Source organism: Myxocyprinus asiaticus, chromosome 40, assembly GCF_019703515.2.
Source record: "Myxocyprinus asiaticus isolate MX2 ecotype Aquarium Trade chromosome 40, UBuf_Myxa_2, whole genome shotgun sequence".
Lineage (NCBI taxonomy): Eukaryota > Metazoa > Chordata > Actinopteri > Cypriniformes > Catostomidae > Myxocyprinus > Myxocyprinus asiaticus.
In genome coordinates, this window is record NC_059383.1 from 39,944,185 (window position 1) to 39,958,800 (window position 14,616).

The 14,616-nt window shown below is 40.1% G+C and overlaps 1 protein-coding gene and 1 long non-coding RNA gene across 2 annotated transcripts in view; both read left to right on the forward strand.

Moving 5' to 3' along the window:
• The window catches only part of LOC127430884 (uncharacterized), a 134,127-nt gene that overhangs the window by 105,673 nt on the left and 13,838 nt on the right, over positions 1–14,616 (forward strand). The gene's annotated exons all lie outside the window — the stretch shown is intronic.
• The window catches only part of scarb2c (scavenger receptor class B, member 2c), a 28,269-nt gene that overhangs the window by 2,251 nt on the left and 11,402 nt on the right, over positions 1–14,616 (forward strand). The window contains exons 3-9 of the mRNA XM_051680961.1: positions 4,778–4,922; positions 5,208–5,393; positions 6,431–6,522; positions 6,648–6,767; positions 9,249–9,427; positions 9,502–9,620; positions 12,731–12,804. Coding sequence (XP_051536921.1) covers positions 4,778–4,922; positions 5,208–5,393; positions 6,431–6,522; positions 6,648–6,767; positions 9,249–9,427; positions 9,502–9,620; positions 12,731–12,804 — 915 coding nt within the window. The remainder of the gene's footprint in view (positions 1–4,777; positions 4,923–5,207; positions 5,394–6,430; positions 6,523–6,647; positions 6,768–9,248; positions 9,428–9,501; positions 9,621–12,730; positions 12,805–14,616) is intronic.

Sequence of the window (14,616 nt, forward strand, 5' to 3'; positions counted from 1 at the left end):
TATTTTTTAAATCAAAGACTCTAGGTTTTGCATAAAAATATTTTTAAACACTGTAGTTAGATACATTGTCAGTCCACCCAGTGGCGGAGCTAGGGGGTGGCCAGTGGGGTGGTCGTGGCCACCATGGACTGAATCCTGGCCACCCCATTGGCCACCCCACTCGCAATTGGCATTTTTGGGCAAAAGACTTAACATGTACTGGCAGAAAATTTCTGTGCCACCACAGACTGATTGCTGGCCCCTGCCCGGCCACCCCTGTGAAAAACTCCTGGCTCTGCCCCTGAGTCCACCAAAGGATGTATATAATGAAGAGAAAACATTTTCATAGCATTTGGCTTGACGCCGCCTCCAATCTGATCAGCTGCACGTTTGTGCGCACTCGAAATGAACGTAACATAGTAACAACATGGAGACTGATATAAAAGACAGCTGTAATATTTCAGTGTGATTGTACAGTGTGATTGTAGCTCAACTTTGTCCAACATGCATGTATACACTGGCTTAAAGGGATAGTTTTTTAGATAAATAATTTCAAAGATTATTTTTAGCTCTGTAGGTCCATATAATGCAAGTGAATGGTGACCAGAACTTTGAAGCTCCAAAAAGCACATAAAGGCAGCATAAGAGTAATCCATAAGACTCCAGTGGTTTAATCCATGTCTTCGGAAGTGATATGATAGGTGTGAGTGAGAAACAGATCAACATTGAAATCCATTTTACTGAAAATCTACACTTTCACTTTCACTTCCACATTCTTCTTTGTTTTTTGGCAATTCACATTCTTTGTGTATATCACCACCTACTGGTCAGGGCTGGTCAAAAGTAGAGATTTATAGCAAAAATGGACTTAAATATTGATCTGTTCCTCACCCACACCTATCATATCACTTCTGAAGAAATGGATTAAACCACTGGAGTCGTATGGATTACTTTTATGCTGCCTTTATGTGCTTTTTGGAGCTTCAAAGTTCTGGTCACTATTCACTTGCATTGTATGGACCTACAGAGCTGAAATATTCTTCTAAAAATCTTCATTAGTGTTCCACAGAGGAAAGAAAGTCATACACATCTGGGATGGCATAAGGGTGAGTAAACGATGAGCGGATTTTAATTTTTGAGTGAATTATCCCTTTAATGAGACCATAACTGGCTTTGGCGTTCTGTGCATGTTGATGAATGGTCTCCTTTTCTTTAAATGCCCATAATAAAGTTTTAGTTAAGTGACAATAACAGGCGTTTCATATCAAATCATATGGATAGGCTATACTGTATATAGGAGAATCAATCATCCAACGCTCCTCCTTTTACCATGATGATTCAGATAGATCACTAATTATTGCGTTTTTCTTTGAGTTGTTTCACGTGTACTGCATCTATAGCCAAGACTTGGGCAGCGATCATTTTGGCAAACATTGCATGTTGAATTGTAATTATAAATCTTTTAATATTGCTGTATTGCTCAGTGTGTACCACTAGAGGGTGCCGCGTGCTTGCACAGCGCTGACTGAAATGGTGAATGCAGATTATCTGATTTTAAAAACACAGCCTTTTGCTGTTTAGTAATCGCGCAAGGCTATATTGCATTTTCAATCTTTATTCAATCAGTCTTGAAACCTTAATGGATTGAACACCAGTGTCTCAGAGGTCAAAGTCTTCTGGTTTCTTTTTTTTTTTTTTTGCCTTTTTCACGTCCACAACGCAAGTTCATCTCCCGAACTTGACTGCAAAAAAATAAACTTTTCTGATGTCTGAACGCTATCTGCAAGGGTTTATGATTATACATAAACATTGTTTGATATACAATGAGTACTTTGTACGTAAACTTGATAATTTCTATTGATTGATTGGTTTAAATAAAAATGAATACCTTCATCTGAGTCCTGCACATGCGCAGGTACCCGAAGGGTGAACTGCTAATGTTTGATGTAATTTGCAGTGCGGGTGCGGGTCGGGAATCAATAGGCACGGGCCGAACTGCCGGTCAAATAGCCAAGGCAAGTGGCGTCTGCATCTGTACAGCCTTACGCACTGTGTGTACCATGAGCGCTCCAACTGAGAAACATTCACTCTCAGAATATTTCATAAATCATGAAGTGTGTCCAGTATGCGTTTTTGCTCCATTCGTTGTGGTGCATTTGGCTTTTTTAGTAAACGCGTTTGTTCTGAACGGTTACTGGAAGAAATGCTTTAGCCAATAGTTGCAAAAATGCTTTTCTCAAAATCATTAGGCAGATTTCTGTGCGTGCCCAAATCCTGCAGGCGCCCATGGCCAAGGCTATTTCTCATCTTTTTCTGTTAATTGTCTATTGTCTGTTTGTCATTTTTCTCCCCTTTTATCCCCAATTTGGAATGCCCAATTCCCACTACTTAGTAGGTCCTCGTGGTGGCGCGGTTACTCACCTCAATCCGGGTGGTGGAGGACAAGTCTCAGTTGCCTCCGCTTCTGAGACCGTCAATCTGCGCATCTTATCATGTGACTCGTTGTGCATGACACCGCGGAGACTCACAGCATGTGGAGGCTCATGCTACTCTCCACGATCCACACACAACTTACCACACGCCCCATTGAGAGCGAGAACCACTAATCACGACCACGAGGAGGTTACCCCATGTGACTCTACCCTCCTTAGCAACCGGGCCAATTTGGTTGCTTAGGAGACCTGGCTGGAGTCACTTAGCACGCCCTGGATTCGAACTCGCGACTGCAGGGGTGATAGTCAGCGTCAATACTCGCTGAGCTAACCACAACCCCCCCCCCCGTCTATTTTTCTTAAATGCTCCGACTCAGAGTGGCTAATGTTAAACTGATTGCTTGTGTGACGCAAGCAAATAAACAATTTTGTATACATGATGTAGTAGATTTATTTGAATGCGGGTGAGGTTCGGACCGCAGTCCACATGTTAAACAGGTCCGGTACTGAATTAAATAACGAGTCAGGTGTTCTGTTAAGCACTGCGTGTGCGGGTTTACAAAACAGGACCCGTGCAGGACTCTGACCTACATTGGCTAAGAAGATTTTTTTGCATTTTTCTTATTTTATACCTTTATTTCTGAACATCTGGGTTATTTTATTTCAATTTTATTTAATTTATTTTACATAAACACTATGTTGACAACTTCTATCCCTTTTGCTAGCACACTTTGATTTCTCCAATGAGGTTGCCTTGTATTCTAATAAAGAACATTTTGTTTTCAGCTTTTATTTGCTTTGGTACTTTAGTTGTGCTGTGCACCACTGGGCCACCATAGTGGTGACACTTTTATAGTCCTTTTATGTCCATTTTGGAGCTTGACAACACCAGTCCCCATTCACTGTCATTATATGGAAAAGAGCGGCTTATAGGTTTCAAAGATGTAATAAAATTGGGTTTGGAATGGGTGAATGAATGATGACAGAATGTGTGGCATAACTGGCACTAAGACAGATGTTTGTTATATTTTTGTCTTGTTGTCATGACTGTTCTGTCACAGTTTTCTCTTTCACGAGTTTTGATGACACACCAGATCAAATTTAGCACGCACATATATAACCTTCAGACTTTCTTATCTAAGTGTTTGGGTCAATGATGTGACACTTATTTTATTTTTATTTTTTTGGCTCTGATCTATAAAATAATAAAAAAATGCAATTTACACAAAACAAATACATGAATATACCTCTGCTATGAGTTTAAAATCATTTGGATATTTTTTCTGGGGCTAAAAGTTAAAAATGTCACGTGGTGAAACCGTCTCGGGGACAGTAAAAAAGTTAAAGTCTCATTAAAAGCTGAAATTCTGTTGGACCCCCTCTAGGTTGTACAGGCTTGGTCTTAAAGACACACCCACCTGCTGGCGATGCCAGTCTGAAGATGGAGACACAACCCATGTTTTTCGGGGGTGTGTTAAGATCCAAGAATTTTGGTTGAAGGTTCAGAGGTTTATGTGTGACGTATTGGGCACTCAAACTTCATGTTGCCCCAGACTCTGTATTTTGGGCGATGGGGCGGTCATTAATATGTGGGATAAACACACAAAAAATTGGGTTCTGACCAGTGTGATGATTGGTAGGCGGGTTATTTTAAAGGGATGGAAGTCTGATGGAGCGCCCTCATTTCCGGAGTGGTGTGCGGAGATGGGGAGGGTGGCAGCTTTGGAGGAGGTGTCAAGCAGAAGGCTGGGGCAGGAAATGGGGCAGTTATTTAGCGTTTTTGGGTGACTCTCGGAGAGGGGCTGTGGAGAGAAAAGTTTAGTTTTAATTATGTATAATTATCATATATATTGTGTGTGTGTGTGTGTGTGTGTGTGTGTGTTCTTATATGTGACCACAGGGGGGTTTGTTGGGGGTCAGGGTGGGGTTGGTGATTGGGGAGGGGTAATAGTGGGGGTTAAATGTTAAATGTTGATTCAGTGTATATATGTTGTGTTGTCCTTTGTTACATATCTACGAATCAATACAAAAATGTTACTTGAAAAAGAAAAGCTGAAATTCTTGAAAAAAAGAAATGTTGGCATGAATAGTGCAGGATAATATTTTATTAATATTTGAAAAAAACTTTTGTCCACCAAGTCAAAGTCATGTGGTGTAACCAACATGCAGGTGGAACATATAAAACCAGATCCTTTACACCCTCAAAACTGTGTGTGGTCATGTGAACAAAATGTGCCATAATAGCCCATTTATTTGTCTGAATCACATGTTCTGTTTTTAGAAAGCAGCACGTGTCCATGACATTCTTTTGTTTTTCATGTAGTTAGTAAATAAACCAACTTAAACAGTTTAATTTCCTCTTTCAGGGAGTATCGGCCAATGGAGGAAGTGAAATTTCTGGAGAACGGAACTAAAGTGGCGGCTGTCAATCCAAAGACGTACGTTTTTGAGCCAAAAATGTCATGCGGCTCGGAGGATGACATCGTTCGAACCACCAACATCCCTGCTGTGGTGAGAATCAGTGTTATTCTGACCTTTGAAACACAGGTGTAACAATGAAACAGCAGAAAATGTCCTGCATTTGACTCACAGATTCGCTCTGATGATTTGAACTGTGCCAGGACTAAGATGGGTTTTATTAGATAACCACCAATAAAAGTATCATTCAGTCATGGCTTTGTGCTTTTTTTGATGTGCAGAAATCATCCTGGACAGATTTGCATTCACTCGTTCATCAGACTTAAATATGTCGTGTGTTATAACGGTACTCTTCTCTCTGTGTGTGTTTGAATGCAGACAGTGATGGATAGATACAAAGATAACCCCATCATCAACCGTGTCATCTCTGACCTGATGAAGTCCATGAGTATCGGCGTGTTTGGGACGTTCAGAGTCGGTGATCTGCTTTGGGGTTATGAAGATCCACTACTGAAAGCTCTTAAACCGTTTGTGTCGGATGACCACTTCGGACTTTTCTACAAGGTACCGACCCATACGATGACCACTGAGTAGACAGACTAAATCTGCGGCCGTAGAAATAAAATTTAAGCCATTCAGAAAATTCGACACAGTTCTGATGTGTATGTAAATTCTTCAGAGCAATCCAAGCTTGAAATACCACCTAAACGAAGCATGTTTTGGCATGTCTTTAACACGCACCATGCCAAACAACAGTTACTGAACTATTTTCAACTCTGTCGCCTACTTCTGACTGATTGAAAATTTAATCCACGAAATTATCAAGTGGATTAAATGGTTTGCTCTGGGCCATAGACCAATGATAGGCTATGCTCAATGGTATGTAAATAAAACAACAAATGTATTGACTTCTAAAACCACTTTTGCATTGTCTATTCAATGCTTTACTCATCTGCCACGTTAATGTAATGTCTATGAATTGCCTTTATTTGTTGGCTTTTCTCAGCAAATAAATTGCACTAAATTTCATATAAATGTATATGTTTAAATATTAGAGTTGCTGTTTTAACATGTTAATTCAGTGTGATTAATTATATAAAAAATAATGCATTTTGATTAGTCATGCCCCCTTACCATAATAAGGACTATTCCTACCATCAAAGCAATTCTAGCTTGAAGTACCACCTTCATGTTTTCAGCAGGGGGCAGTAAGCGCAAGTTCAGCTGCACAGGCAACAAACTACGCTCAGTGACGGCAGACAGCACAAGATGATGGATGTGTTCAAACACAGCTGGACAGAGCGCAACTCTGAATTCAGGGTCTCGAAACATGTTTAAACTGTGCCCCAAAACTGTGTGTTTATGATGCGATGCAACCGAAGTGAGACGCTTTAAAAAGTGCACCAACAATCATGCTCTGTACAATTGTTGTAAGAAGAATATAATCTCTGAATGCTATTCTGAGATGCGAGTTGGCGCTGTTTTGGCGGCATGAGGGGGACCTACACAATATTAGGCAGGTGGTTTTAATGTTGTGGCTGATTGGTGTATATATATATATATATATTAGTTTAATACTACTATCATTGATTATGTTTCAGAAAAACAGCACAGATGGTGATGAATATGTGCTTTTCACGGGGAGGCAGAACTATCAGGACTTTGCTCGTATAGACGAGTGGAATGGACAGAGGTGACGTCAACACAAAACTCCTTTGACCTAAAATGTATCTCCATAGGATAAAGCCTGCTCATCTGCATGAATTGTATGAGCAGAGCAGAGCAGATTTAATTATTGATTATTTTGTCTGTTATCAGTTCATTAAACTGGTGGAGTACAGATGAGTGTAACATGATCAACGGCACAGATGGAGCATCCTTCCATCCGGTCATCACAAAAGCAGAAAAACTCTATATATTCTCATCTGATCTGTGCAGGTACGAAGCTCGCTGTCAATCACAGGTCAGTTTATAAACACTGGCCTCAGGTCTGTGCTGGTAAGAGCTAGTGGTCGATGGAAATGAGGTTTTTTTTAATTATAGCAGTTGAGATATAAACATAAATACTGAAATTAAACATTTTACCCCCAAAATATTTACTCCAAAATAAATAAATTAAAAACAGAAATTGTGTATCCTTTCACAAGACTGTCGGTAGATTTTGGAACTAACATAAGGGTACACTGAGGGGACAGTTTCTCATGGCTGGTGTTTGATCAAGCAGGGATTTTTGCTAAATGTAGTAATGCGAGTCACATATTGTAGGTGGGTCATTTGTTACTTAAATGTTCAGAACAATATACAATCACACTACTCTTGCTATTTCTTTACATTTCCAGTGTGATGAGTGAATTGGAAGTAGAGGAAGGCCGATATATCGGTTTTACCGATTAATCGGTGCCGATAGTTGCTTTTTGGAAGCAAAAATCTATGCCGAATCACTGATAGTTGCATCCATGTTCCTCTGATAATTATTTTTTTTAAATAAAGCGAGGGCTGGAGGGCCTGGGTAGCTCAGCGAGTATTGACGCTGACTACCACACCTGGAGTCGCGAGTTCAAATCCAGGGTGTGCTGAGTGACTCCAGTCAGGTCTACTAAGCAACCAAATTGGCCCGGTTGCTAGGGAGGGTAGAGTCACATGGGGTAACCTCCTCGTGGTCACTATAATGTGGTTCGCTCTCGGTGGGGCGCGTGGTGAGTTGTGCGTGGATGCTCCACACGTGCTACGCCTCCGCGGTAACGCGCTCAACAAGCCACGTTTCAAAAATTAGCGTCCGATTAATCGGTTATCGTCTTTTCCACCACCTTAGTTATCGGTATTGGCAAAATCCTCTATTGGTCGACCTCTGATTGGAAGTAATATCAGCTGTGATTTAGACTTTTAAACAGACTTAAATAAGATTTAAATAAGACTTTCTTGACTCATTATTTGATCAGACAGACAAAACACATTTTTACACAAAACTGAACAATTAAAAAAAACCTGTATTTATTTCTGAGATGACGCCACTTGCTAAATTAATCGCTGAAATGTTCATCATCACATATTGAGCGCTGTTTCCCATACAATAAAAAATAAATAAAAAATAGCAAGCAGTATACTGCAAAAAATGTTTTCTTTCTATTATTGTAATCTTGTTTTCTAGTAAAAATATCAGAACATTCTTAAAACAAGATACATTTACTTAAGAAGCAAAATGACATAAGATATTATGATGCTTATATCAATTATGTCAAAAATAGTTTTTTCTTGTTTTAAGCATAAACCACACACAATTTTGTTTGATTTCTCTCTCTCTCTCTCTCTCTCTCTCTCTTTCTCCTTTTCTCTCTCTCTCGTCTCTCTCTCTCTCTCTCTCTCTTTCTCCTTTTCTCTCTCTCTCGTCTCTCTCTCTCTCTCTCTCTCTCTCTCTGTCTCTCCTTCTCTCTCTCTCTGTCTCTCTCTCTCTCCTTCTCTCTCTCTCTCTCTCCTCTCTCTCTCTCTCTCTCTCTCTGTCTCTCTTTCTCCTTTTCTCTCTCTCTCGTCTCTCTCTCTCTGTTTCTCCTTTTCTCTCTCTCTCTCTCTCCTTCGCTCTCTCTCTCTCTCTCTCTCTCCTTCTCACTCTCTCTCTCTCTCTCTCTCTGTCTCTCTCTCTCCTTCTCTCTCTCTCTGTCTCTCTCTCTCTCTCAAAAAAAAACTGTAATATAGTATGTCATTCTGCTTCTAAAGTAATTTTATTTTCATCTTTTAAGAATGTTTAGATATTTTGTATTTTATTTTTTTTTGCCATGTATTTACTGTGCAATAAGCAGTACGCCAGTATTAAAGCCTCAGTTTTCATGCTGCTCTCTGTTGATGTTGAATTTAAAAAATAAATAAATAATAAAAACTTGGAAATTAATAACAATCCATTAAGTTATAACCTAATAATAAAAAAAACCATGTTACATCACAGTCTAGAAACAAAATCTACCACTGCAGTCGCTCTTAATTCCTCAAGTTTATAATGAAATCAGACAGTGACAAAAACAAAGCTGGTAAATCTCAAGTAGGTCAAAGTGACTGTAAACATAAATCAGCTTTTCAGAATCACACTCGTATATAAACTCCAGTGTGTTTGGCACAAACTGAGGGGATTTAAATCGGTGGATAATTTTTAACAGAACCGCAACCTTTTATGAAAGCCATTGAAAATCTTTTTTTTATAATTTTTCTCATAAAAGTCACATGATGTGAAATAAAAATTATATTCTTTATAATCATGTTTTGGACATAATATGGACGTTTGGTCTTTTACAGTTAGTTTTTTTTAACCTCAAACTGTGTATTTAATTTAGTCTTAATTCCTCAAATCCCTTCAAATTCTGGTGTTAATGCGTTTTTTTGCTGTCTTTTGCTCCTGAAATATTTTCAGCTGTGTTGTGTTTGTGTTGGCAGGTCTCTGTATGCCTTGTACGAGTCTGACGTGAGCGTTCAAGGGATTCCCGGTTTCCGTTTTGTTCCCCCCAGCGAGGTTTTCGCTAATCTTACGATTAACCCAGATAACGCAGGGTTCTGTGTGCCGGCCGGTAACTGTCTGGGTTCCGGTCTTCTGAACGTCAGCGCTTGTAAAGAGGGTAAGAGTGTGTTTGAGTGTGTTTGTCATGCTGTGACGCTCTGTTAACGTCTTGATCTCTGTCTGTCCTCATAGGAGCGCCCATCATCATGTCATCACCTCATTTTTATCAGGCGGATGAGAAGTTTGTCCAAGACATTTTCGGAATGAACCCGAGGAAGGAGGAGCACGAAACGGCCATCGACATCAACCCAGTACGTCCCAGTTGGCACTATATAGTGATGTCAAAAGTACCCGTACTTTGGTACCAAGCCAAGACTAAAATTAAGAAGATGTAACGATTCCAGTGTTTCTGCAGTACGGAGCACCGACTCAATTCGGTCTCCGTGCGCTCCGTCTTACTAACACACAGCTGCTTATAAATGCTCATTTGAGCGTGTGTTCTGTGACTCCTTTACACTGAAATGGACTGAAATTAATAAAATTAAAATTGTGGTATGCCCTAGTGTGATTAATAAACCGCAAATGGATGTGATTAAATAAATATACAATCTGCACATGCTGCACGCTTCGAAGTGAATGTGTGAAGCCACTCATATGCTGAAAACACCACATTTTATGAGCATCATGCGCGGTGATTGTTGTAGTAGATGACAGAAGAGAGTGCTCATTCACTGTGATGCACGCAGCGCATGCAGACTATATATTTATTTAATTAAAACACAATATTTTGGGGGGCCTGGGTAGCTCAGCAAGTATTGATGCGAGTTCGAATCCAGGGCGTGCTGAGTGACTCCAGTCAGGTCTCCTAAGCAACCAAACTGGCCCGGTTGCTAGGGAGGGTAGAGTCGCATGGAGTAACCTCCTCGTGGTCGCTATAATGTGGTTCTCGCTCTCGGTGGGGCGCGTGGTGAGTTGTGCGTGGATGCCGCGGAGAATAGCGTGAAGCCTCCACACGCGCTACGTCTCCGTGGTAACGCGCTCAACAAGCCACGTGATAAGATGCGCGGATTGACGGTCTCAGACGCGGAGGCAACTGAGATTCGTCCTCCGCCACCCGGATTGAGGCGAGTCACTACACCACCACGAGGACTTAGAGCGCATTGGGAATTGGGCATTCCAAATTGGGGAGAAAAAAAAACATGGAATTCAGAAGGAAAATCTGAAAACGTGGAAAAAAATAAATAGAATTAGAAAAAAAATTAACTGATTTCATAGTGTAGTACTTAAAAAAAAAAAACTTGAAACAGTGCTTACTTAATTGAGAAACACTCAAAGGAAACGTGCGTTTGTTTTAATTATTACTTATTATTTAATAGACTAAAGGAGCGTGTTGAATAGTTTATTATTACCTCCTTTTCTGTGGTATCGAAATTGAAATCAAGAATCGTGAAATTTTACTGGTACTGTTACTGCATACTACTGAAATATTGGTGTCGTGACTGCATTAGCACCATGTATAAGTTACTATATAATAAGAGAATCATATGTTTTATGTTTAGTGTGTTTTCATATGTATTAAACTGTTTTATGTCATAAAATGAGATTTTTCCTATAAACATTTTGCATGTAAACCTGCTACATTCTCAAATCAAGGCAATAAAGGCCTTAAAGAACTGTTGGAAATTAAATAGTTTACCTGGTATAGTGACACTTATCACACATGCCACAAGAGGACATAACAGCACCACATTTGAAATCCCAAATTCATCTTTGTTCAGACGTAGAATTTCACGGATTAATAACAAGGCTACATGATAAACAAATAATGCCCAACTCACTTCATATGATCACTGCATTAGTTATATTTCTTCATTTACAAAAAGAACAAACAATATTTTACGGTTGTCATTTGCTGATAACGTGAGTGGTGGCGGTAGTTTTAGTAGGAAGTTATCAGATGTCACAGCTATTCCAAATGCTGCCCACTCACCGTCAGGTAGCTAGTCATTAAACAGGAGGGTGTTCTTTTTTTTAGGGATTAACAATCTCAAAAAATTATTTCGTTTGTTCTAATGTTTGAAACATGACAATAATTGTCAGTGTGCCATCTAACAGCTTTTGCATCGCAGTTCAGTTTTACTCAGGATAAAGTCCAGTTTGTGTGTGATTTTATAGTGAACAGATTGCAGTGCAGATACTACCCTCTCCAAACTGTAGCTTTACTCTGGTAAAGTGATGGTATGATTACATGGTACTTTAATAGCATGATATGATATTTATATGCAGATGCTTTATAAGCAGATGTTTCGACATTCTCCATGTATGATCACAGCTACAGCGATCAGCCTGAAGCAAACAGTGTGCTTCCAAAGATCAGAATCCAACCAGGAAATATTCACACTGTAAAAGACATTAATGATGTGTGGCTGAGACTTTGACTCCTTATGAGATTTTAAAGTTTCATTTGCTTAAACCTCATGCATCATCATTTTGTTTAAGAAGAAATGCACAAAAATAACTTTTATAGACATGAAGTCAAATTTCATGCTGAAGGCTGGGTCGGAAACGAACTTTTCCATTAATGGGCAATTTTTGCCTCTTGGAACCTAATAGAGGAATTAAAGGGATAGTTCCCCTAAAAATGAAACTTCTCTCATTATTTACTCACCCTCATACCATCCCAGATGTGTATGACTTTATTTCTTCTACTGAACACAAATTGTGACTTTTAGAAGAATAATTCAGCTCTGTAGGTCCATACAATGCAAGTGAATGGTGACCAGAACTTTGAAGCTCCAAAAAGCACATAAAGGCAGCATAGAAGTAATCCATACGACTCCAGTGGTTTAATCCATGTCTTCAGAAGTGATATGATAGGTGTGGGTGAGAAAAAGATCAATATTTAAGTCCTTTTTTACTGTAAATCTCCGCTTTCATTTTCACTTCCACATTCTTCTTTTGTTTTTTTGGCAATTCGCATTCTTCGTGCATTTCGCCACCTACTGGTCGGGCTGGTCAAAGGTGGAGATTTATAGTAAATGGGACATAAATATTGATCTGTTTCTCACCCACACCTGTCATATCACTTCTGAAGACATGGATTTAACCACTGGAGTCGTATGGATTACTTTTATGCTGCCTTTATGTGCTTTTTGGAGCTTCAAAGTTCTGGTCACCATTCACTTGCATTGTATGGACCTACAGAGCTGAAATATTCTTTTAAAAATCTTAATTTATGTTCTGCAGAAGAAAGAAAGTCATACACATTTGGGATGACATGAGGGTGAGTAAATAATGAGAGAAACTTAATTTTTGGGTGAACTATCCCTTTAATTTTAAGTGCCATTTTTGTATTAAACCCACCTTAATTTCTGACTCTGGCTGATAGAGACTGATTTTGTGTATGTGTGTGTGTTCACAGCTCACTGGTCTTGTGCTTCAGGCAGCGAAGCGTCTTCAGGTAAACATGTATCTGCAGCAGATTCCGGCATTCAGGTGAGTCACATGAACTCTGACAGAACGGTGTGATCTCATTGTACGTTTCAGTGTCTGTGGAGAAATTAAATCGAAAGCTTTATGGAGCGCTCCGATATCAAACATAACATTTGATATGATATATCATATACCAAAAGAGCTTTTGAATTTATATTTAATATATTTCAGTTGTAATATATTTGAGTGTTGCTATGGTGACCATCAACCACTGTGATGTGGCTTGGATGTAGAAGAGACAAAATAAATCATATATTGTTTATAAATATGTTAAACATGCTTAAAAAGAAAGCAAAGGAATATTAGAGATAGGAAAATAGAAAAGTTACAGTAAGAAGAATTAGAGTAGCAAATATTTTGTGCATTTAAGCTAAATTAGTGTGTGTGTGTGAGTGAGTGTGAGTGTCTGTGTGAGTGTGTGAGTGAGTGTGAGTGTCTGTGTGAGTGTGTGTCTGTGTGAGTGTAAGTGTGTGTCTGAGTGTGAGTGAGTGTCTGTGTAAGTGTAAGAGTGTGTGTCTGTGTGAGTGTGAGTGTGTGTCTGTGTGAGTGTAAGAGTGTGTCTGAGTGTGAGTTAGTGTCTGTGTAAGTGTGAGAGTGTGTGTCTGTGTGAGTGTGTGTCTGTGTGAGTGTAAGAGTGTGTCTGAGTGTGAGTTAGTGTCTGTGTAAGTGTGAGAGTGTGTGTCTGTGTGAGTGTGTGTCTGTGTGAGTGTAAGAGTGTGTCTGAGTGTGAGTTAGTGTCTGTGTAAGTGTGAGAGTGTGTGTCTGTGTGAGTGTGTGTCTGTGTGAGTGTAAGAGTGTGTCTGAGTGTGAGTTAGTGTCTGTGTAAGTGTGAGAGTGTGTGTCTGTGTGAGTGTGAGTGTGTGTCTGAGTGTGAGTTAGTGTCTGTGTAAGTGTGAGAGTGTGTGTCTGTGTGAGTGTGAGAGTGTGTGTCTGTGTGAGTGTGAGAGTGTGTCTGTGTGAGTGTAAGAGTGTTTCTGAGTGTGAGAGTGTGTCTGTGTGAGTGTAAGAGTGTTTGTGTGAGTGTGTCTGAGTGTGAGTGCGTGTCTGAGTGTGAGTGAGTGTGAGTGAGTGTCTGTGTAAGAGTGTGTGTGAGTGTGTCTGAGTGTGTGTGAGTGTGTGTCTGAGTGTGAGAGTGTGTGTCTGTGTTAGTGTAAGAGTGTGTCTGTGTGAGTGTGTGTGAGTGCGTGTGAGTGTGAGTGAGTGTCTGTGAGTGTGTGTCTGTGTGAGTGTAAGAGTGTGTCTGAGTGTGTGTGTGAGTGTGTCTTGAGTGTGAGTGTGTGTGAGTGTGTCTTGAGTGTGAGTGTGTGTGTGTGTGTGTGTGTGTGTGAGTGTCTGTGTGAGTGTGTGTCTGTGTGAGTGTGTCTGAGTGAGTGTGTGTCTGTGTGAGTGTGTCTGAGTGTGAGTGAGTGTCTGTGTGAGTGTGAGTGAGTGTCTGTGAGTGAGTGAGTGTGAGTGAGTGTCTGTGTGAGTGAGTGTCTGTGTGAGTGTGAGTGTGAGTGAGTGTCTGTGTGAGTGAGTGAGTGTGAGTGAGTGTCTGTAGTGAGTGTCTGTGTGAGTGAGTGTCTGTGTGAGTGTGAGAGTGTGTCTGAGTGTGAGAGAGTGTCTGTGTCTGTGTGAGTGAGTGTCTGTGTGAGTGTGTGAGTGAGTGAGTGTCTGTGTGAGTGAGTGTCTGTGTGAGTGAGTGTCTGTGTGAGTGTGTGAGTGTGAGTGAGTGTCTGTGAGTGTGAGTGAGTGAGTGTCTGTGTGAGTGAGTGTCTGTGTGAGTGTGTGAGTGTGAGTGAGTGTCTGTGAGTGTGTGTCTGTGTGAGTGTAAGA